The sequence below is a fragment of the Ctenocephalides felis genome, unplaced genomic scaffold (assembly GCF_003426905.1).
Source record: "Ctenocephalides felis isolate EL2017-DRISC unplaced genomic scaffold, ASM342690v1 CF-g0.4_SCAFFOLD_01492, whole genome shotgun sequence".
NCBI classification, from domain to species: Eukaryota; Metazoa; Arthropoda; class Insecta; order Siphonaptera; family Pulicidae; genus Ctenocephalides; species Ctenocephalides felis.
The window spans coordinates 8,272,315-8,299,848 of NW_020537646.1; the positions used below are offsets into that span (position 1 = coordinate 8,272,315).

Below are 27,534 nucleotides of genomic sequence, written 5' to 3' on the forward strand. Positions count from 1 at the left end.
TTTGACACAAATAAATTGCTAAAAATAGAAAATATATAATTATGAAGAAAATGTTATCGCTCCATTTTTATTGTTTAATTTTTTAACGATAAATGTGTATAGATAAAATTATATCAAACACGCGAAAGATAAACATTGAAAAGATAACTAATAAAAAAAATTACTGCATTTAATTTTGGAATCAAAATAGATTTTTTAGATACTATTTAGGAGTTTTAGGCTCTTATAGTGTGGATACTTATTAGAATCTATGGGATTTTTTAAAATCTTACTTATCTAAAGTTTTCATATGTATAACTTCAGCCATCGAGTCTTCAATGGTCGACTCTTATACTATAAAATAAAAAATGTTTACAATTTAGTTCTATAAATTAATCTACAAATCCAGCATTCTAATTGCACTGCATCAATCAATATGTCTTTTTACCCTTATATTGATTCTGAAAATATTTTCTACTGATCTAATATCATTCTAGTCATATGATCGTTTTTCAATGATGATTTTGCCATGAGCAAAGCGATTCAATTAGCTTAATTGCAATGTGTGCATACCTTGACCGATTTTATTTAATCCAAATGGAAACAATAGTATTTTTGAATTATTCGAAGCTAGACGACAAATATTTAAACTGGCCTATTTCATTACAAATGCTATCAACTTATCTTCAAGGAGCTTTGCGTAGACGTAACAGATTATGAATGACGTTATAAATACTTCAATTTTTAGAGGTAGTCAAGGTAGGAAATGAATAAGAATATTTTATGGAATAAACTGAGATCATCCTGTTTTAGAATTTTTACAATTTAATTTCAAAAGCTTCCATGGAAAGAGCCTCTTGAAAGAATCTGTCAAGCCTTAACGGAATGGTAAATTAATTAAGGCTTTTCTGAAACTTGTAGTATCTGCTTCATGTTTTAGAAACCTAAAGTGCTCCTCATAAGGTTCTAGATTTTAAATAAAGTGCTTAAAGGTGTTAATTAATTTTGGTAATATTTTTCATAAGTTCAAAGTTTTTTCTTACAACGTAAATTGCTGAAGTGACGCTTTTCCTTATCGTTTATAAAAATTAAATCGCAACAGAATGACTCGACGTTTTTATATTTTATTTTAAGACTGTTGATACAACAAGTGGATTCTCATAATTTTGCTTCTTATTTTCGTATAAGGTGACAACTTTTTTGTGTACAAAATGAATTCAAGCATAAACCATTTGATAATGAAATGATTTAATATTATCATCATATTTCCGGCGTATTCTGGGAACTCTATAAGCGCTACGTGCGAATTGTCAGGCAGTGTTTTATGGGGATAGGATGTCTCTAATATTTATCTACAATTATTATTTCAATGACATCTTAGTTCTATTGTATATAATTTATTCTGTAAAAAGATATGCAACACAGTTTTGTTTTTATTACACAGCAATCAGAACTTAACGAGTCCTGTGAGCTGTGCTGACTTCTTAAACGACTTTTTATACTTTGCAACTCCAATGGTTGTCCTTAAACTTTATATGAAATTGTAGTGAATTTGTGCAAATTGTAGAAAAAAGTGCCCGGAACAATATTTTCAGGATATTTTAAACAAATGTCTTGGACTTGGAATATATGAGAGAGTTTTGTTCAAAGTTTTCGTTGCTGCAACAGAAATTAATTTTGTGAATTTTTTGTGCACGTTCTTGGCCTATATTATAAGCAAAAGAAATTCTAAAAATAAATATTTACAATTTGCACATTATTTGGATGTCTTGTCTCTACATTTCTTTTCCATTCCAGTCATTTTATTAGCCGCAACGGTTTGTTTTAAATTGAATATTTATAAATCCAGAATTTCGACGTAATACTTTATAATGTCTAAACAATATAATTTTGCAATATCATCGTGACATGCATGAATGAATGGAAGCGTTAAGTTAAATGAATACGTGAGCGCGACTTCGAACTATGTCTGATTTGATAATGAATTTGATTAATGGGACAAGGGACAAAGTCTCACAAAACTAATACACAAAAAAACGTGTTTACGAATCGTTCACTGCTCTGTTTATTAAATAATTCCAAAATATTTTATGGAAATAACTGATTACAACCAGATGCGGGGTCTTTACGATGATCTCGTGATGGTAATATATATACATCCAAGATCATCGAAAAGACTCATCATCTGGTTGTAGTCAGTTTTTAAATAAAATAATTCGGAATTATTATTTCCATTACTTTTTTACTTGTTATATTTTTATAATAAAGATTGTTTATGAGTATCACCACTGGGATGATTTTAAGTATTCAAAGATCGATCACGTACATTTTTCTTTACAATTTTGCTCTAGTTTTTATAAAATTGATTTTTCTTGTAAATCTATTCATCGTACTAAAAATGTCATAAAATGTATACTGATAATTCTCGGAAATCATAATCTTCTCCTTCGGGAGCTTAAGTTTATTAGGAGGTTACAGTACTAGAAATATTGGATGCAGCACTAAGTTGATTAGTGTGAATTATTATTATGTAATATCAATGTTACAAATAATATTTTTAAGAATCTATATTTATTTCATATCTATTTCAATAATTAATCTGTCCCTATAGTATTATACTTAATATTTTTTTATTTTAGGTATGTACACCATGCGAATGCTGGACGCAGCCCACCAGCAACAGCAGAGCAACGCGACTCAGCAGCAGGGCGCTAGCAGCGGCGTAGTTCTCCAAAACGGCGCCACAGCCATGGTAGGCGTTAGCGGTTCTGGTCACGGGGCATCAGCCTCTGGACACACCGGCGGAACCGACCGCATGGACGCGTCCAGCGACAGCGCCGTCAGCTCAATGGGCTCCGAGCGCGTTCCCTCGCTCAGCGACGGCGAGTGGGGAGAGAACGGCAGCGATTCCGCTCAGGATTATCACCATCACCAGCACCACAGGTAATTGATTTATAACCAAATAAATATAATAATAACTGCATTTTTATGAAGTTGAAATTATCAAAATTTGTACTTGAAACAATTCTAGTATGACCATCCATTACTATTTTTTAGCAAATACAGTCCATATGACTACAGCTACAATACTAGCAGTAACAATGGTACCGCCTCGATATCCTCGCGCCAGCCTCCTGTTGCTCAGAAGAAACACCATATGTTTGCCAGAAGATACTTCCAAGAACAAAACAGTCCACCATCCTCCAATGGAAACCATCTCAGATCTCTGGCTCCTCCTTTAGCTCCACATGTGAGCACGCCTGTGAAGTTTGAATATGAACCAGGGCACTACACTGGGCCTGGTCATATGTTACCAGGGGTTGATGTTATTAATGGTCACAAAACAACAGGTAAATTGACTGAAAATAAATTGTATTACTCTGATCTTCAACTTTAGATTTAATATATGTTTATTATTTATTAGAATTTATGCCTGAAATGAAGTACTCCTGTACAATGGACTTTGCTCGTCAGCAGAGCATTAGGGCAGCTTACGATCCTATAGCCCATAATCACACCTACCACATGCCACCCCACATGGCAGGTGCTACTCCAAGACCTCAGACGAGGGACAAAAAGGACAAGCAACGGAAGAATGGAGACAGTCCTGAAGAACATTTGACAAGAGATGAGAAAAGAGCAAGAGCCCTGAATGTACCAATTCAAGTTCATGATATCATTAACTTGCCTATGGATGAATTTAATGAGCGTTTGAGCAAACATGATCTCACAGAGTCTCAGCTGTCTTTGATCAGAGACATCAGACGCCGTGGAAAGAATAAGGTAATAATATAATATTAATGTAGTCATACATTTTTTTCAACATTGTAATAATTATATATTTAGATTAGGTAAATTAATTATTAATGTATTGCTTGATGTATTAGGTTGCTGCTCAGAATTGCCGCAAACGAAAGCTGGATCAAATAGTTTCTTTGGCTGATGAAGTCAAAGATATGAGGGAACGAAAACATCGACTACTCAGAGAAAGAGATCATGTCATTAACGAGAGGCAACGTATTAAGGATAAGTTTGCTCAGCTGTACAGACATGTGTTCCAGGTAAAATAAATAGTGCATTACATATAATAAGCAATTTTATATTTTGAATTATTAAAATAATTCCTGTTTTTACAGAATCTTAGAGACTCTGATGGAAATCCTTATTCCCAGTATCAATACAGTCTTCAGCAAAGTGCTGATGGTTCTGTTGTTCTTGTACCGAGATCCAATAACAGTCTTTTGGATCAAGGTTCAGTCACAAACTCCACAAACGATAGCATGGACCCTACAATTTCTAATAATAATTTGCACAGGCAGACAAAAGAGTAATTGAAAATATTGAAGAATATTTTGTACATAGCTAAAGTGATAAGAAATTATTTTTAAGTAAATATATTTTGCGAATATTTGATACTAGTTTAAATAGTAACAACTGCAAAATTGTTCCTTATATTATTTGTGTTATACACATACATTTGATAATATTTCTTTGATTCATTGCAGAGTTTTTTTTGTGCAACAAATGAATTTTAGTTTCAATTCTACTAGTATATTTTTAATGTGATAACGAATACCAATTTAAAAATAAATTTTGTTAGCACTGAATTAATTCAAATAATCTTGAATTTCATGAAATTTCTAATCCATGTAACACCAAACGCATATTTGTAGAGCATTCCATCAATCGAATGCAGTGTTTGCCAAATTAGTTTGAATTATTTCAATATTTTTTACCAAAAGACGATTTCTTGTTTGTTTGTCTTATAAAAATAATGAAACTATATAGATTTATGAGTCTCACATCTAGTATACTGGCTGGATCTAGTAAGACTAGTATCAGCAAACGTTGCATTCTTTTTTTGAAAATCTCTTTAGAAAAACATAGTAATCATCATTAAAAATAAATGGCACTTTTTATTTTTTTATTATATAATTAATAATTATGGCTATGATGTGGTTAATAATAAGTGATACTTATTAATGATAAATGTATTAACTGTCCATTTGCTAAAGACTAAAAAGGTTTTCATTGGTGATCTTAATAAACTTATTGTGTATATATTTGTGTATTGTTATTAAGTATAGGTATTAAACTTCTAAGTTTGTATAATAATAGATATCATTATTTGGTAAAACTAAGGTGATTTAGATATAGAGAAAAATATTTAAGAAATCATATAAAACATTTTGTACAAAGATTTATTATTGCTTATCTTGCTTGTTTGCTGCTGTAATGTATAATTTTGTATCGATTTGAATCTTAATCACGATTTTATGATTTGCTCATAATATTTTATATCAATTGCCAATCACTGATTCAGAATTACATTTTGAGCAAATCATTCACAAATCTATTACAATAAATAGTTAAATTAAAATTTGTGACAATGTTGAGCTATTTAAAAATGATGATTTATTTTTATGTAATACCTCAATATTTAAATATTTCTATAATAAAATGTATCAAAAAAGAAAAGAAAAATACTATCTCTCAAATTTTGTTAATAAAGTAGCATAAAGTATCAAAAATTATTATAGTAACATGACGCAATAATTGAATATGTGTGTTTCCTAGTGCAATAATACATAAATGACCGCTTTATGTATTTGGTCCTCTAAATTTATTATTTTGAATTATCTAGATTGTTATGAATAGATGACCAAACGTAAATGTTTCTTAATACATTAGTTCTGTTGTGGAATATTTATTACCTATTTCAACACAAATTATCGCAGGAATGATACAAATGCCTTTAGATATATTTCTTAGATTATATTCGAATCCATAACTACTTCGGTAATAGGTTCTTTACCTAGCATTTAGATTTTTTAAATAAAATTTATAATATATATTTATATTTTAAGCTTGTATATGCAACTAAAATATTGTGTAATACATACATATATAGTAAAGTAATTGTTATTTTATTTTACCTTATGATATTTACCTCAGATAGTTAATAAATATATTAACTATCTAATTATAATATTTATATTGCTATATTATAAGAAATATTACAAGAATTTGAAACTATGTACTTATCAGGTTCAAGATATATATATCTTTGAAATAGATGCAGAATTTAAATAGCTATGATAGAATGAAATTATATACATAATTATAAATTACAATTACATTTAAGACTTCGAAAAAATGTGTACACTTCTATATATTACAAACAAATCTATTCCTTTTATCAAATAAAGTTGCTTAGATTTCCGGTTTGAAATTCGCGCTGTTGATTTTGTCAGATTTTGCTACCAACATAATAATCAGGAACCCTGAAGCTAGTTGTGCGACTCGTCCGCTAGAGGGGAGCGTTATACCCTATTTTCGCTAACTTCGAAAAGTGCAAGTTGGTTGATACACAAGTGAAATGTACAAATATAAAATAAATAAAGTAGTGTTATAAATGAAATTATAGTAATTATCATTAATAAACTTAAAGGTTTAAATAAAAGAATAGTGTTTTTATTATATATTCAAGCGATACGTAGTAAATCGCAAGTCCCAAGTGACATGTGAACTATTTGTTGATATTGAATAAGTCAGACATATTTGTTAATGTTTTTATTTTGTTAATAGTTTGGTATATTTCTTATTCTAAGTGAAATGATATAAAACTGTCAAAATCAAATGAAAATGGATAAATAAAATGATTTTAGAAATCAACTAATAGTGTTTTTAAAATATATTCCAGTAATAACCAGTGTAACGAATGCCATAATTTGCAAATGATATTTTTATATAAATTAGACATATTTGTTAAGTAAATGTGGGAAATAACCACAAGAAATTGCAAAATTTGTATAATAATGAAAAAACATTAGTAACCAATTTGAAATTATAAAATATACTGGTTAAATTTGATATTTGGCATTGATGCTGTCATTGACAAATCAATAATACTACTTGTATATAAATTACAGATATTTTCTTTAAGTAATTTCGTTATTACTTGTAAAAACTGCAAAATTAGAATAGTGATATAAAAACTTTAGTAATTTCAAAATCCCACCTGTGTAGCCTCACCTTAAATAGGTAGCGCCCTTTAAGCAGCGCCTCCATACAATATGATAGAAACTATTCCCAAATTTAGTGATCTATATTTAATAGCTATTTATATTTATCTATGACTTTATAATGTATCATTTATTATACATGTGGTTTGTGAGTGCTATTGAAGTATTTAGGTTATATACTTTTTTCACACGAGTTTTACATTTTTATAGTTGAAACAGGTAATTTTTTTTTCAAATTAATAATTTTACTATTTACTATCGGTTATAAAATATTATAAACCTTGTTTAGATATAAATAAATATCTTATTTTGATTCATATAAGGAGAAACCTTCCTAAAACTAATAAAGATCATTTTTTAGTTTTATAGAATAATAAAATTTTCTGTAATACTACTCGTGAGATGATAACATTACTAGGTGTAAGATTATAATATGCCTTAAGGCAAGTTGCATAAACTTACCAATATGGATTGGGATTATTTACAGGTTAATCATTGTTCTTCGGATATTTCTATTATTTCAAACAATTAATTTTAATTGTATTGTGCAAGAACCGATTTCTGGCTTCTTTTCGTACAAAATCATTCTACATCTGAATTCATTCATATTATAGCTAGTAGTAATAGCTTATTAAATTATTATAAATAATTTATTCTGATTCATATAAGGAGAAACCCTATCAAAGCTATGGAAAATCAGCTTATACTTTCCTAGAATAATAAAATATTCTGTAAGACTGTTTGTGAGGTGATAACATTACTAGGTGTAAGTGGCATCATAATATGCCTTAAGGCAAGTTGCATAAACTTACCAATATGTATTGGAATTATTTACAGGTTAATTATCAACTGTAGTCTTTGCATATCTCTGTTGAATAAAAAAATATTTCAAAAACATGTTTTTTTAAATTTTTATTTAATTGTTCAAGGACCAAATTCTCGTATCTTTTCGTACAAAATCATTCTAAATCTGCATTCATTCATACTATAGCTAGTGGTAATAGCTTTTATCTTGCTATCACATGGGTCCAGAATCAAATCCTGCTTTGAATTAGGCTATTTCTATTATTTCAAACAAATATATTTTTTAAATTTTTATTTTATTGTTCAAGGACCAAATTCTAGTTTCTTTTCGTACAAATTCATTCCAAATCTGTTTTGTTCTTGCCACCACAAGGTTCCAGATTCAAATCCTGCTTTGAATATCTTGATATTTCACTTCAAAATATAGATCATATTATTATATCAAGTAAAAATAGTAATTTTCATTATGAATTTATACTGATTTTAACATTTTCACAATGGAATTCTAATAAAATATACCAGATGGTAATAAAAGTTAATGATGACTTACTATTATGTACTATATTATAATAGTACAATACTACAAGTACTTATGTACTATTTGTACATAAAATTAATGCACTATTAAATTCATGTACCTAACTGTGAAGGGACTGAACTATATCAAAAATTGTATAATAAAAGCTGTAAATGATTTGTTAGCTTTTGCTGTACAATTTTTGATATAGTTTTAGCCCTTTTCTCAGTTTTATGAAATTGATTTTACAGTTTTTGAATTGAATAAAGTAGTATTGTAGTATTGTACTATTATACAATATAGTACATGATAGTAAGTCATCATTGCCTTTTATCATCACCATATCAGGGATATACTGGTATATGTAATATATTTTTTTATTACTATTTCAATAATTATTCTGTACAATTATTATGCAATATTTATAATTTCATGTTACTAGTTTTAATAAAATTTTACAGGGCTCCATAAGTTCTTATATCTGCCAACAATAGTGTAAAATTAGCTGGCAGAAAAATTTTCAATCTTATTATCTCCTTCCATAATTAAAATTGATAACTAAATCAATTTAGCAACCTAGCATACATAATTGTCTGCTGAATCGAAAAATCATAACTCCATTACCCAACCAACCTAACAATATTTCTTCTGTTTCTCATTTTGCTAATATAATTGCATTGAATATTGAAGTTACCTTAATTTGAATTTCCATTGATAAAAGAGCCAACAAATGTTTAATGCACTAAATAATCCCGAAATAAAGTCGGAACAATGGCTATCATTGTTAAGAAGTAATCTTGTACATTCCTTAGGAAACAATACCTTGGGTACAGCACAGGGAGGACAGATATAATAAGACAATGTTCTCTTTATTAGGCTAAATATTTAACAATGCCGAGACGATATATACATTTACCTAAAGGCCTTCCCAGGGGGCCCCCTTATGTGTTCCTTTATTTCTTCATAATTAGCTTCTGTATCGAGTCATGCGTCACATTTGATTAATGTTTGTTCTATATTAAATCTTGTCACAGGAATTATTTACATGGTCTTTGATACAGGCACAGGTACCATTTTCGCAATCTTGTTCACCACTACCTTGAGCCAGACGCGGGAAAAGAATGTGGGCAAGCAATCTTTAGTCCTCAGCTAACCTGGTATCAAGCAGTGTGATACCTGATTTACACTCGAGATCATAGATCAACACCTTGTACTTTCACCTTTCTTGATGTAAAAGTATTAAATGTGCGACTGAGAGATAAGTTATTAAATTACACTTAAATTATTCACTCATCCCAAAAATTCCAGTTCGATAACTTTTATAAACTAGTGTCAATAGTGCCAATAATTAACTCATATATTATAGTTATATAACTAATGTAGATATCACAGTCAACCCCCAATTCTGCACAATTATGAATGTTTTCCCAGTTATGTTCCCAGTTCTATACATATATTCTCCATGGAGTACCTAACGGAATTACGACTGCATTAAATTCTACTGAACTCTGACGTTTCGAACAAGATTAAGAAATAGTAATATTAATATTAACGGATTTTGGATTTGGGTTGTCCTCTCTAGTTTACATTTACATATACGATGGTGCTAACAAATAGACTTACATATACGAATAGCCTTGGCCTGGATAATAAAGCTTCAAAGGCATCCCTGGTGAAATTAATTAAATTAAATAAATTTTGATCAATCTTTTACAAGTCTAACATTTGCTTAAATTTTATCATAAAGATTTAAATTTCATTTGATTTGTAAGTAGCATTCTGCCTTAAAGCAAGCTGGTTCAAATATGTGTGAAATTCGACATATTAGATATGCGATTTTGCAACTTTTAGAACAGAATCTCATTATTACAATCATTACTGCATTTTTTTAATTAAATCCTTTTTAATGAGTCTATTATATTTTAGGATGTTCAATTAATTAGACCATGAACACTTAATTAAAGTTTCAACAAAATTATCAAAATTTTTCTGATCTTTACTAAAATCTAATCGACATGATTCCCGTTTGATATTATTCAAACAGTTGACATAAATTTGTCGCTTTTCTGTTAATTTGGAAGAAACGGCTAGACCGATAGTCTTTCAAAACCCTTATAGGTTTCTAGTTCTTATCCAGTCTCTTCGAATGGTTCTTAAAGTTTTTCAAAGATGTCAAAATAAATCATTAAACATTTTGAATGTATCAAAGTATGTTCTAAATTGGTTGATCCAAGAGTATGGTAAACAAAAAAAAATAAAATTTTGTACTCATTCAGATAAGTACAAAAGCCGCCTCAATGATCGCCCTAATTCACTTGCCAGAGAACTTTACCAGAGCACTTTCAGGGCCAAGAGGAAGTTTTACATTCTACATCAAATTCTGTCAATCTCATAATGAATCCCAACAGATTTTTAGAGCCTCTTTTTATTCCTAAAGATTTTCTTGTTTTTTTTTTTACAATAATTGAAACATTGATGAGAAAAAAAAACAATTTATCCGTTTTTAGGAGATAACGTACAAACATATAAACATATAAATACCTACTTTTCCAAATTAGTCTTAAACGATTCAGAATCGTTTGAAACGTCGAGAAGGCATACAATTATAAATTAGGATTTTCTGGTTGAAAACATAAACTTTTACCCCGGGATGATGTAGATCTTAACCAATTTTAGATAGAAAGTTTTAATACAAGTTTTATCAAAAATATGTCCGAAACCATGTAAAGTTAATCCTATTTCGGGTGAATAAACAAATTCGATTGTATAATTTATGAGACCGGAATTTCGTAATAACACGACGTATATAATAATTAAATCACCCGCATGATTGATTCATATTGAAGTATTAAAATTGCGAAGCGGCAATTTAATGGAAAAAATTTCGCGTTTTCGTATCTAAATTGTAGAACAAAGAAGAGCAATTCATGTGAACTTAATATGCATGAGCATTATTCATGAAATATTACGGGATATATTTTCATTAACTTTTACGAGGAATTTAATGTTACAGTGTATAATGTGCAAAGTTTTAAGACGCGTTAAGTAGGAGTGAGCATTTCGTTTAGTTCGCAGTACATAAAGGAAGAATAAATTCCAAAAATATATTGCTAACAAGTTTTGCGCCGGGTAAGCGAATTAAATATTTACAGAGACTAATACAAGCCCCAGATGTTTAGTCCAGGAACACGACTCTGACTCGGGCGAAGGAAATTGATACTCCCTATTCATTTTCATTGCTGAAAACATAATGCTAATACTTCTAGACTACAATTAATTACTAAAGTCAAATGTTAAAAGAACAATTGATTAGAATTTTTAGGTTTTTCGCTATTTGGTAATTTTTCTCGAAGTTTCAAGTCATTCTGAATCGCTTGACTACAAAAGAAAGAAAGGACCACGTCTTTCTCAATAATTGCAATTATCTATATATATATGAATGTATGTCTGTGTATGTCCTATGTTTTTATAAACCATACAATGAAAATTTGGGAAATTGTTAGGTATATCACCGGACAGATTTTCGCATATTTTGATTGAAGCCAAGTAGTAGGGGTTGACAGCCCCAATTTTTTTTGTGAGTATATAACCCTTAATATTCACCCTCTTACCAGAAAACCATATTTTCTATAATATTTTGTGAAAAATATAGTAAATACATCATTTTTCACTTTTTGGTACTTGATAAGTGTCATCATTTAGTAAATCTTAATTAAAACAATTTGTTTTAAACAATGAATAGCATTTATTATAATTAGCAAAATTTAAATATCAAACCAAACCTCGAAAAAAATTCTTTAAAATTTAAAAAATGAAATAGCATTAAACACAGAAACATAAGTGTTATTTAAAAACAAAAACTGAGAAAATGAACATCATGTCAAAAATATTTTCAAATAAAAGTTATGTTTTTGTGGTCATTATTATTTAATTTTTTTATTTTTAGAACTTATAATAATTTTAATTTTGCTTTTTAAGTTTTTTTGGTTTGGCATGTATGTTATTACATTTTTTTTTCATTTAAAAATGTATTTATTGTCTAAAACTATTTAGTTTTTAATTTAAATTTGGATTTATTGAATGATGATAATTATTAAGTGTCTCATAACAAAATTAATAATTAATTACTTTTTTAATTCGACGACTTTGCTACCAATTAGTACTAAATGAACAATTTTCTACCTGGTAAGCCTACAAATTACAAAATTAAGTCAAATTTATAAATTATTTTTTTACTATTTGTTGAATCTAACAACTTCATTTTTCATTTAATCTTTTGTGGCAATTGAACCTGAAAAAACTAATTCTTAAAATCTCTATTATCCAGTAAAGTTTCTTAAAAACCAAGATGTAGGTCATCCTTAATTAAAAATCATTTCTTTGAGCAGTTCTCAGTCTTCATCATCAAAGCTTCGTACAGCTGCTTTAGTATTTAAAAGTGACAGTGTATAAAAAAATATGAACAATTCTAGTTTTAATTAAATTCTGTTTCGGCCTTTTTTTCTCTTCTTGATATTATTATGGATGAAAATGCGATATTAAACCACAAAGAAAATAATATTTCAACTGGAACGCTCGTCGGTCGGAACGCAGATGAGTTAATAGAACAAAACGAAAAAATAATGAACATGGAAAACGCCTGAAAAAATATATTAGTGTATCATATATCGTGAGATAAATTTAATTTGGAAAAGATGAAGGTGTAGGTGGAAATTTTTAATAAAATACACACGCACACACACATATATATATTGGATTCGCCAATCCTTAGTAATAATAATCATAATAGGTGCAGCCAAACTGCTGCTAAAACTTCTAGTATCCCTATTCCTTTATAAACTCATTATTAACCAAACAACCTTTCCATTTATTTTTATCTTTTCCTCATCGTGTTTTATTATGATTTGAATATTTCTCCATGGCAATTGATATTTGCAGTTTCCTATTTCTCAAATTTCTCGTCGAAATGCGGAACATGAGTTATAGTTTTACCAGAATGTTTATGCTCTTCATAGAGTTGTCTAGGAAACCATCGACACCTAAGAGGTATTCCAGCGTAAGGGAATTTGCATATATCATAGCTGTCTGAATCGTCTCTTGCGATGTGGACGAGTTTCTAAACTTTGGGAAATGATAGGAAATTTATTCTAAAAGTAGTAATAATATGAACCAGAAGTGGGATGAATCGAAATAATAAATAAATTAAAAGTTTTTATTGATCAGATGTGGTTTCTATTGTTCAGTTGCTAAATCTTTCATACTTTGCTTATTAGATTTCTGTGCTGCAGAATATAAACTAATTTACTAATTTCGAACATAACAAGAACTTCTTATACAAAGTCACATTCACTTGCTGAAATAATTTCTATCAATTATTGTCATTTTTATGGACATAACACTAATAGATTTATGAGATCATTGGCAAATTTTATAAATCAGAATAGTATACAAAACTCAAAAATATGATTTTTTTTTGCAATAATGCTTATAATGTTTATTTGCTCCAAAATTCTTTTTTAATTATATTGTTTCAAATGATCTTAAATGGTTAGAATTTCTAACCATGTACTTCACTAATTTAGAAATATAAACAGATTTCGTCTTAATTGCCTGCCAAAAAGTTTTGGTAGGCAATTACCTGGCAAGGTAGGTAGGCAATTGCCTAGCAAAAAATCCGTATGATCTATTTTAAGTCCAGAAATAAGTAAAATTCATTTGATCCCTTTTTGGTACCATCATTTTGCATCAGTGGACGTAGTTTTAGGTCGACTTTTTTGTGCTTCATAAACAAATGAGCCAAAGTCTTACGTAGATGATCAAGCAAATAAGTGAAACAAGAAATTCATAATATATATAAGACTTTTGAAGTTTCCAGTACTTTCAATGTAAAATCTTTGTTCTAACAAAATATTCTGTTGCTGTTGAAGATTCGTAACATTATTAGTATTGATTATGGATGTGAAATTTTGCATTATTTAGTCATTTTATTTATTTGGTTTTTGTGTGATGAGCAGTTTTAGCAACACCATATGCAAACCACTTTATAATTGATTTGGTCAAATTAGTTACCTCCACAAGTTTCATTGTTGCCTTTATAAATCTTCTTCACCTTGCGTGTATTACTTGGATTTTTTTGAGCTTTATAAATAATTTATTAATTGTCCTATATAGGTAGATAATCAAACAAATAAAAAAATATATTTCTATTTTATAATTTTAATCTGTCCTTTCTTCTTCCAGATCAAGAAGCTCTGTTTATCTGGAGGCGAGCCGAGCAAGAAGAACATCGGCATCGTCTTAGGTTCGCCATTGGCGCATTGAATTCATTTGCATGGATCGTGTGCAATATCTCCCACTGGTTCTGGATTTAACACAGAAATTTGTACCTGCATGCAAATTTACGATATTCACTCGGATTGCTGAATAATGTAAGTGAGACATGTTTTTATTACTATTTTGCATGGTTGTTAAAAGAGGTATATTAGAAAATTGAACAATTATTTGATTTAGAGATTAAACTGACATCTTCAACTGACTTCATTACGCATGACTTCAAATAATTGTATATAGTTAAACTGTTAAATATCCGCGAAAGGTCGTCCTCTAAGTATTCGATTGCTGTGAACCTTCAGCAGGTCTGGTTGACCAATTTTGGTTTTATGCCATAAACTGTAGTTTTGTGTTTCTTCATCTTTACCTAGATAGATATCAAGAAATTCTAATATATTAAATATATCACAATATTGACCTTTGATCCTCTTCATCATGATTTTGTCTCCCTCCCCCCTAGAGTTTTTCCAGAGTCTAGACCAAACGCACCTGAGGGATTCGCTCCTAGTACAAGCCTCGTATTTCACTTAATAACGACATCAAGGAAATTAAACATGGTCCAGTCTCGGCCTAAAACGCAGAACTGAGGCCGCACTTGACCAATAACGGCCGAGTGAAATGTCAATAACAGCCGCACTTGAACCGCGGAGAGACACAAGGGCACAGGTCAGAGGGCAGAAGGCACTCGAGAGATATCAGTAATTTGAAATCTCTGGTTTGTACGAAGATAATTGTAATACAATATAGGCCTGGGAAAGTAATATAAAGTTAAAAGATCAAGCCAATTAACTTCTACACATAGAAATGAAATTTGGTGATTTTAGACAAATTTCCTCATATTTGCAATCGATTTTAGACTTTACTTGAACGTATTCTTCTACAAGTCAAACTATTCACGCCATCATTTTTAACTTAAGAGAAAATAGTGATGACAAACGCCAGCTGCAAAGTGTAGTACTTGGTTTTTGGAACAAGGAGCCCCTAAGTAAATATTTTTTATTTGCCAAGGAACTTCTAGCATAGTATTATAACGATATAAATTTAATCTGCGCAACTGTAGTAAAGATCAATATATTTGTGTGATAATAATTTTAGATTTTAATAGTCTTTTTATAATAAATCTCTTATAAACTAGGTTTTACCCTTGAATAAAACATGATTGATATTTTTAAAATGCGGTTTGTTTCCAAATATAGAACTCTATTAAGTCTAGACGACGTCGACGGATGAATGAATTTGCAAGAGCTTGCAACAGAGAAAAGTAAAATTAGAATATTTGCAAGTATCAAGTAGTGAATATATTTACATAATCAGATTTGAATAGAATTCGCGCATATAGACGACAAATTCACTTCAACGGGATTCAATATCTGATTTATAATTCAGTGCCAAGAAAAATAAGGATTTGTTATTTTCCACTTGTTTACTTTTACATAGGGGTTTTTCATTTGTATTTATTACCATCCATCAATATAATATTTATCTATCAAATTCTTCCGGAAGAGATATTGATCCTTTAATATTATGAAGTTAAAGGGAAGCAATAACTTGTTTCTGGTTCTATTGGTGACTTGGAATAAGAGAAGAAACAAATGAATCCGTACCAGAGACATACTGATTACAAAGAATTAGTGAGGATTAAAGACAAACTTCCAATATAGAACGTACTGTCGAACGCACTCGTAGAAAATACACGCATGCTGAAAAGGATACTGAAATTGCTCGCAAGGATTTGCCAGTGTATTAACGCGACTAATGAGGTTCAATGAATTGCTTCCATCTGATTCAATATAGATATAGTGAAAGATTTATTTCTTTACCCTTCGTTATCATCCAATTAACCCAAATTAAGCATCAAAATATATGTAACTTCTCGATAAACTAATCAACTCCAATCCTTATATAAGGTCCTTATATATATTATCGAGCTTCATCAAATTACTTTTAAAATTTTGAGATTAGGACAGAAGATACAGTGGATGAAAGGTCAAATTTTGACTTGCTTAGATCTTTTTCCAATTTTAGTGTCCCCCAGAAAAAATTGGAGGAAACATAAATTTAGCAATCGGATTGTTATCTAATTCAACTAATTCTAAGTGAATATTCACCTTCGTCAGAAGAATCTTCATAATTCTCACATCATACTGTTTCGAACTGATGTTTAAATAATTCCACCTACCTTTCTAAAGTCGAATTGCTGACTATGAGAATTTCCAGAAGTGATCCAATATATGATTGCCTTTGTGTGAGCTTTTTTAAAAATATTTCCCTGAATCGATTGCAGAAAATTTCACACTTCACAGTTTATCTGCAACGGATATGCAAGCGGCTCTCTATATTTTCTCTACATTCCCATTGTTTATGAGTTTTCTGGAAATATATATATATAAACATATATATATATAATATATATATATATATATTTTATATATATATATATATATATATATTTATATGGTGGTCCCTGAATCGCATGAACAGTTCAGTTCCGCATTTATTTGTGCTCCTTTCCTATGTAGTCATAAACATCAATTCAAGCGAACAACTTCGGACCTGCGAATTTTTATCGAGCATTTATATACTTCTCGAGAAATAGATGGATGGTGGACAAATGGTATGGGAAATGTCTGTAACAGGGATAGCCAAGCTTAGCTATAATAAGAAAAACATAGGAAATCAAATTTAAGTTAAGAATGAATTTTTTCCCTAAAAAATGAGTAGTAGTAGAATGTGTGCATAAAATTAGCATTCGACACTTTTTTTCAATTTTTTTTGCAATTTTTAAATAGTTCTTGAAAAAAAATGACATCTCCTGTGCATAATTTTAAAAAAGTACTTCCCACGTCAAACATATTTACCAAATGATTCGTGAACCCAGTAACATAATACAATAAGATTTATTTACCTTTATTATTTGTTGTGACACCAGCTTTGCGAGTATGAAATAGCTTTTGCCGTGAATCAAGAGTGTGTTCGTGTAAATATACTTATCGCTCGGACCCACTCCCGTGAGTCTAGGTAATATATATGTAAATAAACTTTAGTTAATTGACTGTAGCGATATGATGGAAATAGCTATTAAAAATTAACATAAAATTAATTTCGCGACTGTACAATTTTGTTGTCCAATAAAGAAACCATTATCAGGGATAATAAAATACCAACTACGAACTACGAAGCTTCGCCGGTGCTACGAGTACGAGGCTACGGGGTGCTATTTCTTGATAGTAATATATAATCATTTATGAAAATGGTTTATGATATGAAGGAAGGTTTTGCCATGGTCGGAGATAAGTCACTCATGATATTAAAAAAATTAAGGAAACCATATTCAACGATTGCTCACAAAATTAAAAATAATCTGCTTTGAGAATATAAAATGTAATAACGCATGGAACTAATTTCATATATTAATAACAAATAAAAATTTCATATTTAGTAATTTAGTTATTATGGCTGAATGAGTTCTATGATTTTCGTTTCATTTCATTACGTAAAAATGCTAATAATTTTTATAATCTATTTCCCGGGTAATATCAATTGCGCTTAGACCCGAAGCTTAGCTCCTGCAATGGCTGTAGCTCCCCAAATGGAATATATTATTCTAAGTCGATGATATCTGGCTCTGCATGCGATATGATTAATGACACGAAAAACTTCACATACAACTTCACTTACCAGTTACGTGCCAGCAATCTGTTTGCAATTTGCTTTTTTCGAAAATAAGAAGAAAATTACATACGGATATTTAATGGCTTTTTGTCTATATCGGGTAAAGATGAGTTAGTGAACGCAACTCCTCAGACGGGGACACATTTTTTCATTTTAAACAAATCAGCAAAATAGTCAGTAGTAATAATTATACAGTACTAAAAAATTTATAAAATAATTCTAATGGCGGTTTTTGTGGTAGCAAGGGGTAAGAGGAAAGTGGAGGTTTAGTTGGTATTATAGCCTGGGAGTCATACATATCCAGGCAAAAGTACTAAATAAGTTTGGTGAAAGTAAAAATAATTAAAGATTACTCAAACGCAGCAATTCAAGGAATCATTGACCACAACTCATAAAGATATTTAAAAAAGAAATGGCCTCATAGCTAACTAAATTTACTTTAGTCCGAGACATGGAGCAACCAGAGGATCTTCTCAATGGAGAAGATGAAAATACTCTACAAACCCTTATAGAGAATATTTTTTCTGACTGTCTAAATAAATAATAATCGACTCATCCTTTGTTTCCTTGGTATATCCTGCAACAACGGTGTCCGCCTGCAGCAGTTTCGTTGTCCATAAGTAACGCGTCCAATTGTGACAATGTCGAATGGGCATTACAATCGATTTTTATGGCCCTCGCCCACTCAATTCGCTGAATATGTTATATAAAGTATATCGCTTTTTGAAACGTGTTTATGAATATATGACCATTTTGTTTTGCTGCAACGACAATACTTGTTTTCTCTTTAATTTTATCATAGTTTGTTTTTTGGATGGATGGACGTGTTTCCGACTTTGAGTGGGTCTATTGAGAATTGAAGCGCATATGCAAATTTAGTTTTCGCCGGGGACTCATTGATTTGTAGAGCAACACTCTTTTATTTGATTATTGCTATTCAAATATTTAAAAACTCGTTATTTTTGTGTTTCACTGCCATTTTACTACACTCACAACAATACAGTTGATTTAAATTCTATATAGCTAATATAAATCTGTAGTTTCCTACATATACTAATTTTGACTTAGGAGATTTTTTAATTTTTCCGTAGTATTAAAGAGACAATTATTTTAATCTTTATATTTATTTAATACATCGCAAAATTATTTGTATAACGTCAGCGAAAAACGTATATTTGAAGGCCTAAACCAATACAATCTGTCGGCAAAACAATATCTACATTTCTAAGACTTCCTGTTTTAATCCGTTTTATTTATTTAAGACTCTTCTCATAAATTTTTGTACCGGAAAGGTTGTGGAAAATGAAACAATTTCCAACTTAATGAATGGTAAATGTAATTAGCTAAATTGAATCACGAGTCAAACATTTATGGAATAATTTGAATATTTCTTTTACCGTTTTCAGAAAACTACAATGTTTTTGCAAAAATAGTGAATATATGTTTTTTTGAAGTATGCAAAAAGCCTGTCGGAGTTGTCTCTTTGGAGTTTCGCCTTTTGACAAATAGACAACGAGCGTGAAGTGTTTTTTTTAGGCTCGCAGCCTAGAAGCATCGCTCTGCCCTGGTTGATATATGATATAAAATGTCCCCGAACGTTGTTAGCTTTTACTATGCCGGACACTGAAATATACTTTTGTCTTGTGCCAGCTTCGACAGTATATCATAAGCTAGGAGGATAATAAATGATTATATACAGGATTTGATTTATGGCGTTTTTCGCAAGGCGCCGTTTAAACAAAACACGCTAAATGTCACGAGATATTTCTTAATACGTGAAACATTCGAAACGCGAAATACTCACATCCATTTCATACTGTGAAAATAATATGTGAGCTTTCCAGTGATCTTATATGATTTTACTCCAGAATTGAGTTCAACAAAGTTGTTGTAAGACGTTTAGAAAATTATTAATTTATTAAAATTAGAACTACATTTATTTGCTAAAAACTACTCTACATTTATTTTTTAAAAGTTTTAAAACACTTACGAAAAATTTAATTTTGTCTCATACTTTATCCAATTTCGGTGTCAATCCATTTATATGTCTGAAAACGTGGAGAAAACATAAAATTACCAAGTGGGATTTTTGGTGAAAACATAAACTTTTCCTTCGGCAACTTAATAATTACTCTGGTGAATTTCAACTAAATTATCTCTTGGCAAAGCAATTTTTGAGTGAACTTCATATTTCCATTTGGGAACGTAAATTTTGCATGCATAACACAGAGTACACAGCAAATATAGTAAGGATGTAAATTCTAATATCCCGCAGCGCTAATACGGTTATTCACTATACTCATCCACTATGGCAATTCTATAGATGTACGAGATAAATTCTAGGGTTTACAATTATAATATCTGCCACTAAAATTAATATACACGTCAATAATGCTGAAGTAAACCAGGCTTTTCTAAAACTTTCAATACAATCATTTCCTGATATTGTAAAGCATATATTGCAGCAATGCCTCGAAGGGCTGTTTTTACTAAACTAAGCAAATCAATTTCCAAAATTAGTACTGCTTTATCAAGAAAAATTCTTCTTGCTTGATCAGGAAGTGCAGTTTGCTCCAATTTCCATATGTGACAATTTCCCAAGAAGTCCATTATTAACTTACCGGTTGCTTTAAATTTAGCATATAATTTTATGCAAATGGCTTTCAAACGAAACTAAACCAAACCCTTGTGCTGTGCTAGGACTAGCCGGTAGCATTGGCTGAAGTGTATGTGGTTCGGGGGTGGTATATGTATTTATTTTCCAATTACGCAATGATGATGTACGATCCTGCACGGTCTACTGGAGAAACTCGAGGTTATCTGCCGCCTCCGAGATAATTTTAAGGGTTATGATGCAATCCAGGTCGGAATTCTGAACAGTTCGACGGGTAAAGTGAAGATGTAAACGGAAATGGAAATATGGATATTAAGTGACATAACATGTTTAATCAGTTCATCACGTTATTTGTTTTTTTTTTAAAGAAAGCAATAACTGGTAAAAAATTTAGGAGAAGTGGATTAGATTGTTTTGCGTGCCAATCCGATCTGGCAGATATGTGATACGTGTCTGTTTATTCGTGAACCCTTTCTTGTGCCAAAAATATAAATTGAAGAAAACAGCGAAAATAAATATATATGCTTTATGTAAACTTAAGTATTTTTTGAATATTCAAAGTATATATGACCTGTGAATGTGGGTGCATTATCCTATATAAAATATAATCTAGATTTCTAGACGACGTATTTGCGAAGTCATAAATAATTTTTTAACAATAAAAATTCGTGTTCTTATTTCTATTATTTATGAAGCATGCGGAAAACGAGGAAAGCGCTGATTTAGTTTACCATAAATTGCCATTATCTTGAATATAAAATCAAAAATAAAATGTATGGCGTCTAACGTGGCCGTTATGTGTTCCGTATGCATCGACTTTATACATAATTGATATGCCTCCCATGCATCGCGAGTTAAGTCTGTAGACGTCGCAAACCCCAGTGTGCGACAATACATTTTACATTTTTGTTAAATTGAATTTCATTGTTTTTGATTCAAAGCGACCGCATGTGCAGAAAAGCAGAAATTCGTCCTTTTTGCTCGTCTTCAGTCTCACGTTAGTGCTTTTATAATAATATAATAAACAAAAGTTAGTGCTTCAGAATGAGGTTTTCATAGAGAGAGCAGAGCCCCCGTACAGCTAGTTGCTCGTCGTACATTTAGGCACCGCCGAGTAATACATATTGCGGCATATCGCGAGCCGGAATTGGCTTGCGGCCAAGTGGTGGAACTATGGTGGAATCATAGTGGAATCGTGGTGGAAGCGACGACCGACCTCGCTGGCCCAATGCTCCGCTCTGATATTGGATATTAAAATGTTCCTCTTCGCTCGCAAAAAATAAAGAAACAGAGAATAATAGGCCAAAATGTCTTGTTCGTTTTAATCTATTACGATGATAACGAATAGCCTGAATTTATGTGTGAGAATGCACCATTAGTGTCTACATGTAGATGTGCATTGAATGATTATATATTTTGCTTCCAAATCTTTTCCGAGAATTTATAATGGACTATCTAACGAAAAACAAAATTCTTATATTCACTGCTGCGTTCTAAATCTTTGCATAAAAGCTCGTTCTCGTTTCAAAACAGATTTTGCATATAGTAGTACAACAAGATAAAATACAACATTGCGCGGATAAAATTTGAAAAAATATAACCATCGAGTATGTACTGAATTTAAATTAATTAAAAATATGTAGAATTAGAAAAAATACTGCAAAATAGCTTTTATCAATTCAGCAAATATCATCAAAATAATTTTAGCAAAATTACATTAAGATACAAACAATTCTGCTAAAATTCATTATTGAATAGTGATTTTTCTCAAATTTTGTATATACTAGTATATATATTCATTATACGAGTATATATATAGTATGTATGTATGTATATATCTTTCCTTCCTCCGGGATCCTTTTTTCACGTGCCGTGTTTTGCCGAAACGCAGCTGTTAGCGCAGCTGTACAGCTGTTGTGCAGCTTATGATAAATGGCAACCCGATATATTAACGTGTAAATCCAGCAATACATTCTATGGATAAAAACTACTAGTGCTTGGTGATAGTAGACGAATAAATTCACATAACAAAATGCTAGAGCATTTGTTTTTCTACCTCAGATCATAGAGAAGCCATAAATTGTCCACTCTTGAAAAATAACTCACGATAACGACGATTGGCCGCGTGAATTATATTTTTATTTACAAATTTTCTTTGGGGTCGGGAAATATACTTGTCTGTCGAACGAGGTATCAGAATAATATAGTCAATTTTACATATGTATATTATAGATCAATAGAACAGCAAAAAAGTTGTCTTAATTTTTGTCAGAATTAATTTTAGATAAAGGGGTTGAAGATATCAATTCAATAAAAATATAATATTCTTTTTATATGCGTAACTTTCACATTTATTCAAATATCCGAAATAGATTGGCATGAATACGAAGAATTCCATAGAAAGATCAAATTTTGATTAGAAGCCTGAACTAGTGGGGTGTATGGCATCGTGCCTTAAGGCAAATTGCTGGAACTTCCCGTACGGTAACGAAATATTCGAGGAATACTGAATGTTTTCAAATAGATTATGATATATCTTGTAACTTTGTCTAATTGTAACATTATCTAAACTGAATTTCAAATTTAAAATTATTTGTTTAAGTTAATTAGAACTTTAGTCAGAATAAAAATAGTATCTGAATCATTTTCGCTGAAAAACTAAAAAACTCAAAAAAAAAATCCAAAATCAATTATTTTGTTAAGACAAGCAGAAAGTTCTTTGAATCATTGAAATCGGACACTTAGTTCTCTCAAAAACTGCGATTTTTTACATATTTAGCTTCGTATCTTTGAAATGACTGGGCCTGCCTTTGCCAAAAACTAATAAACACTTCTCCCAATCATTACTAATTGAATGTTTTTTAGATCATTCAAATCGGATACTCCGTTCTCTCAATTCGATTTCTATTTTCTACACTCTTTGCTCCGTATCTCCGAAACGGCTGGACCTGCCCTAGCGACAAACTAATCAACTCTTTTCCCTATCAATAGGAATCGAATGTTTTTTGAACCATTCAAATCGGTTGATAAGTTCGCTCGAAAATGTGACTGGAAATTTGTATCCATACACACATACACACACACACATCCATTTTTTCTGAGGTATGCTGAAACGTTCAGAAACCTTCAAAACGTCGAGAAATGTAAAAATTTTGAATTTCGATTTTCGGCCCATTACAATAACTTACCCTACGGGAAGTTAATAAATAAAGATACTAGTAATGCAAAGACTTGCGAGTTTTAGGTAACGCTGGACAATATTTACTGGATATTTGTGTTATTGTAACTATGATTTCATCTATTGATGTCGTCCCTAATGTTCAATTTGTAGGCGAGCATCTCACCCGTATAATTCATAAGCAATACTGACCTACAACCCAAGGATATGTCATTAAAAGTTTATGTCGAAGCGTTTTCCGATTTCCATTATTTTTTCAAAAAAGGAAAAGTTTATATTTATATACATGTCAGTCGTCGGTTCGGCGCCTGTGAACTTTTCACCCTGCGAGCGATAGATCACGCACGTACACGTAATACAGGTGTAGATGGCTGTTTCCTTTCCGATAGGGCCGAACGCGGTGCAAAGTTTGCTCAGCACATCATAAGAGAGCCGGGCTCGCTCTCTCTATCTCTGATGTATACAAAACTATTCACGTATTTTCTAAGTGCGTGACTTGCATACCATCGACACTCGTACTGTTTCCTAAAGCTCTACCGTTTAATATTCCAAGAGCGCCGGATGAAAAGCACCCGCGCACCGCAGTGCAACTACGGCGACGTTCGACGTCTCGCGGTGGCGGCGGAGGAGGCTGTCGGTGAAGGCTGAAGGCTGAAGGCTGAAGGCATTAGCGCGGAACGGCGTGAGGCAGGTCGGTCAGAAGGTGCGGACGATGCTAATTTCTGCGATGTCACTTTTCATCGTTAACAGATGCCGCTTTTGAATTATGTTCGGGCACTGCGAATGGGGACGATAAATTTTTGTACCTAATGATAAAACTAACGAACAAGTGACTTACGATTATGGAGGTCGTAGAAAAGAATCATTACAGCATCACCCATGGTCTGTAGTTGGTTTTGTAGTTTGGTCACATTTCTGAAATTTTGATACTTGTAATTAAAGTTTTTTTTTATGTAAATAGAAACAAGATATAAAAATCAAGTTTAAACAATTATTATTAAAATTTGCTTACTTCCCACACTAATATAAATATGCTGCCTACCACTTATTGTTAGAGGTAATTTGAATATTTGAACGAAGACATAGATTGGCGAAGACGAACTTTAGTGAAATATCATGATGTATGAACGTAATATTTCTTGAATTATGGCGTCCTCTGCTAACCTATTTGAAAACATTTTTCTTTATATTTGAGTAATTTAATTTAGACACCTATACGATGGATAGTAGCGAATAACTTACCGTACTATAAGTATGTACATATTCTTACATATTTTTATTCTATATACGTAGGACGGGGCACAAGAGTTCAATTTGATTTGAGCAATTATATTGTGAAAACCAAACCAATTATATCACAACAAATAACACATATCAAACAGGCAACTATCTGACTATGTTCATCCCCGCTAATTCATCATTGCAGATATTCATTACTGTTTTTTTCAAAAATTTGTAACCTGGTCCTTTTTTTCCCATAAGCTACTTAAATTGAGACGACTATAAATAGGTCTAATGTCTTAATTTGGAAGAAATATTACAAAATATTAGCTACATTACTGAACCAGTGCAAAAACTAAACTTTATGGGTGCATTTTTTACAGAACTAAGACTGTACATATTCTTGATTTGTTTTTATATATTTATATACATATATATCAATATATGTATATACATGTATATATATATTAGGGTGGTCCTTAAAATGGTCATTTTCGAATTTCCTAGCTCCCAGGGGCTCAAATGGTTCCAAATTGATAAAAAACAATTTTCTGAAAGTTTTAGCTCTTAATATTAACGTCTAGATAGTGCGCAATTCAATCAAACTTTGTATGGAAAGAGCATAGAAAAAATTTTGGAAATTTAAAAATTTTTTTTTAAATTTTTAAGAAAAAACAAAACTTTGAATGAATTGCGCTCTATTTAAACGTTAATATAAGAGCTAAAACTTTCAGATAATTGTTTTTTATCTATTTGGAACCATTTGAGCCCCTGGGAGCAAGGAAATTCGAAAATGACCATTTTAAGGACCACCCTAATATTGTATATATACATATATTATATATATATATATATATATATATATATATCTTGATAGTTTTTCGACGTTGAAACATATTTCAAAGTAACTAGCAGCCCATTCGTCGAAATAAAAAAGGTATAAAGTATAAAAACTTTTATTTATACGTTTCGACCCAAGATGCGTGTCATCATTCAGCAACACAGGACAAAAACACTCAACAAAAATGACTCAGTCGAGTCTAGATGCTCGGTATGGGCGTGTTTCTCGTTTCACAATGATGTATTTCATAACTTTTAGTCAAATTAGTTTTCAAATCTTTTAGTTATTCATAATTTTTTTCTAAAAAATGTTTTTTTTCTAATTGTTTATTTAAGTTTTAATTTTTTTAAATAAATTTTTGTTGAGTGTTTTTGTCCTGTGTTGCGGAATGATGACACGCATCTTGTGTCGAAACGTATAAATAAAAGTTTTTATACTTTATACTTTTTTATTTCGACGAATGGGCTGCTAGTTACTTGAAATATATATATATATATATATATATATATATCTATATATATATATATAACCATTATAATTTTCTTTAGAAACTTAATTATTGAGCAAGGTAGAATTTAACAACTTGTTTACATCATGACTCATTAATTACATTGCTATTTTTAATTAGACCTTGGCTGATATATTCATTTTCTTTCTAAATCATATAGCGTGAAGCACTTCTTTGATTGCAAAATATCAATAATTGGTATTATATTCATATACATAAATATGAGAATTAGTCGCATACATTCACACACACATTTTTATGTAAATTAGATAATTGATAGATATTTTATATGTTGGATTATTATACTCGCTCTCTATTAATATTTGTAAAAAATACTTAATTTTGTAATTTAGTTATTTTGCGTGAATAACATATTTCCCAAAACGTTTACTAGAGAATCAGTTTGTTTTCTAACACGTCTAAATTTGCTTGGCGCTGAACATTTCCGTTTTCGTTCTGGATATTTATTAAATTCCATGTAAATGACTCTCGTAATAACGATGTTTATTCCGGAAAAATGAACAGCGTTTTGGCATAGTAGATTTCCGTAGAAAACCGCCGCTCTCTGCACACATTTCTTACGGATAACACAAAGAACGTTTTCACAGCGCGAAGGACCTCTCATTACGTTCATTTATTAAAATTTAATATAGGAATTCTGAAACGATGTGATGCACTCGGAGCTATTAGGGGCAAAATTAAAAATAAGCACCGCCTGCTACGAGTATATTCATTTCTTGGAGATTGACAGCGATGCTATTTCAGGAATGTATTTGTACAGAACGGAGCTTATAGGTTGAATTATTTACAGGAATATTCCACCAATACGTGCAAATAATAATTTA

At 30.8% G+C, this 27,534-nt stretch overlaps 1 protein-coding gene across 1 annotated transcript in view; it reads left to right on the top strand.

The window, feature by feature from the left end:
* LOC113370767 (segmentation protein cap'n'collar) overlaps window positions 1-27,534 on the top strand; it is a 49,625-nt gene that overhangs the window by 9,226 nt on the left and 12,865 nt on the right. The window contains exons 4-5 of the mRNA XM_026611456.1: window positions 2,619-2,922; window positions 3,037-3,329. Of these exons, the coding sequence (XP_026467241.1) occupies window positions 2,619-2,922; window positions 3,037-3,329 (597 nt within the window). The remainder of the gene's footprint in view (window positions 1-2,618; window positions 2,923-3,036; window positions 3,330-27,534) is intronic.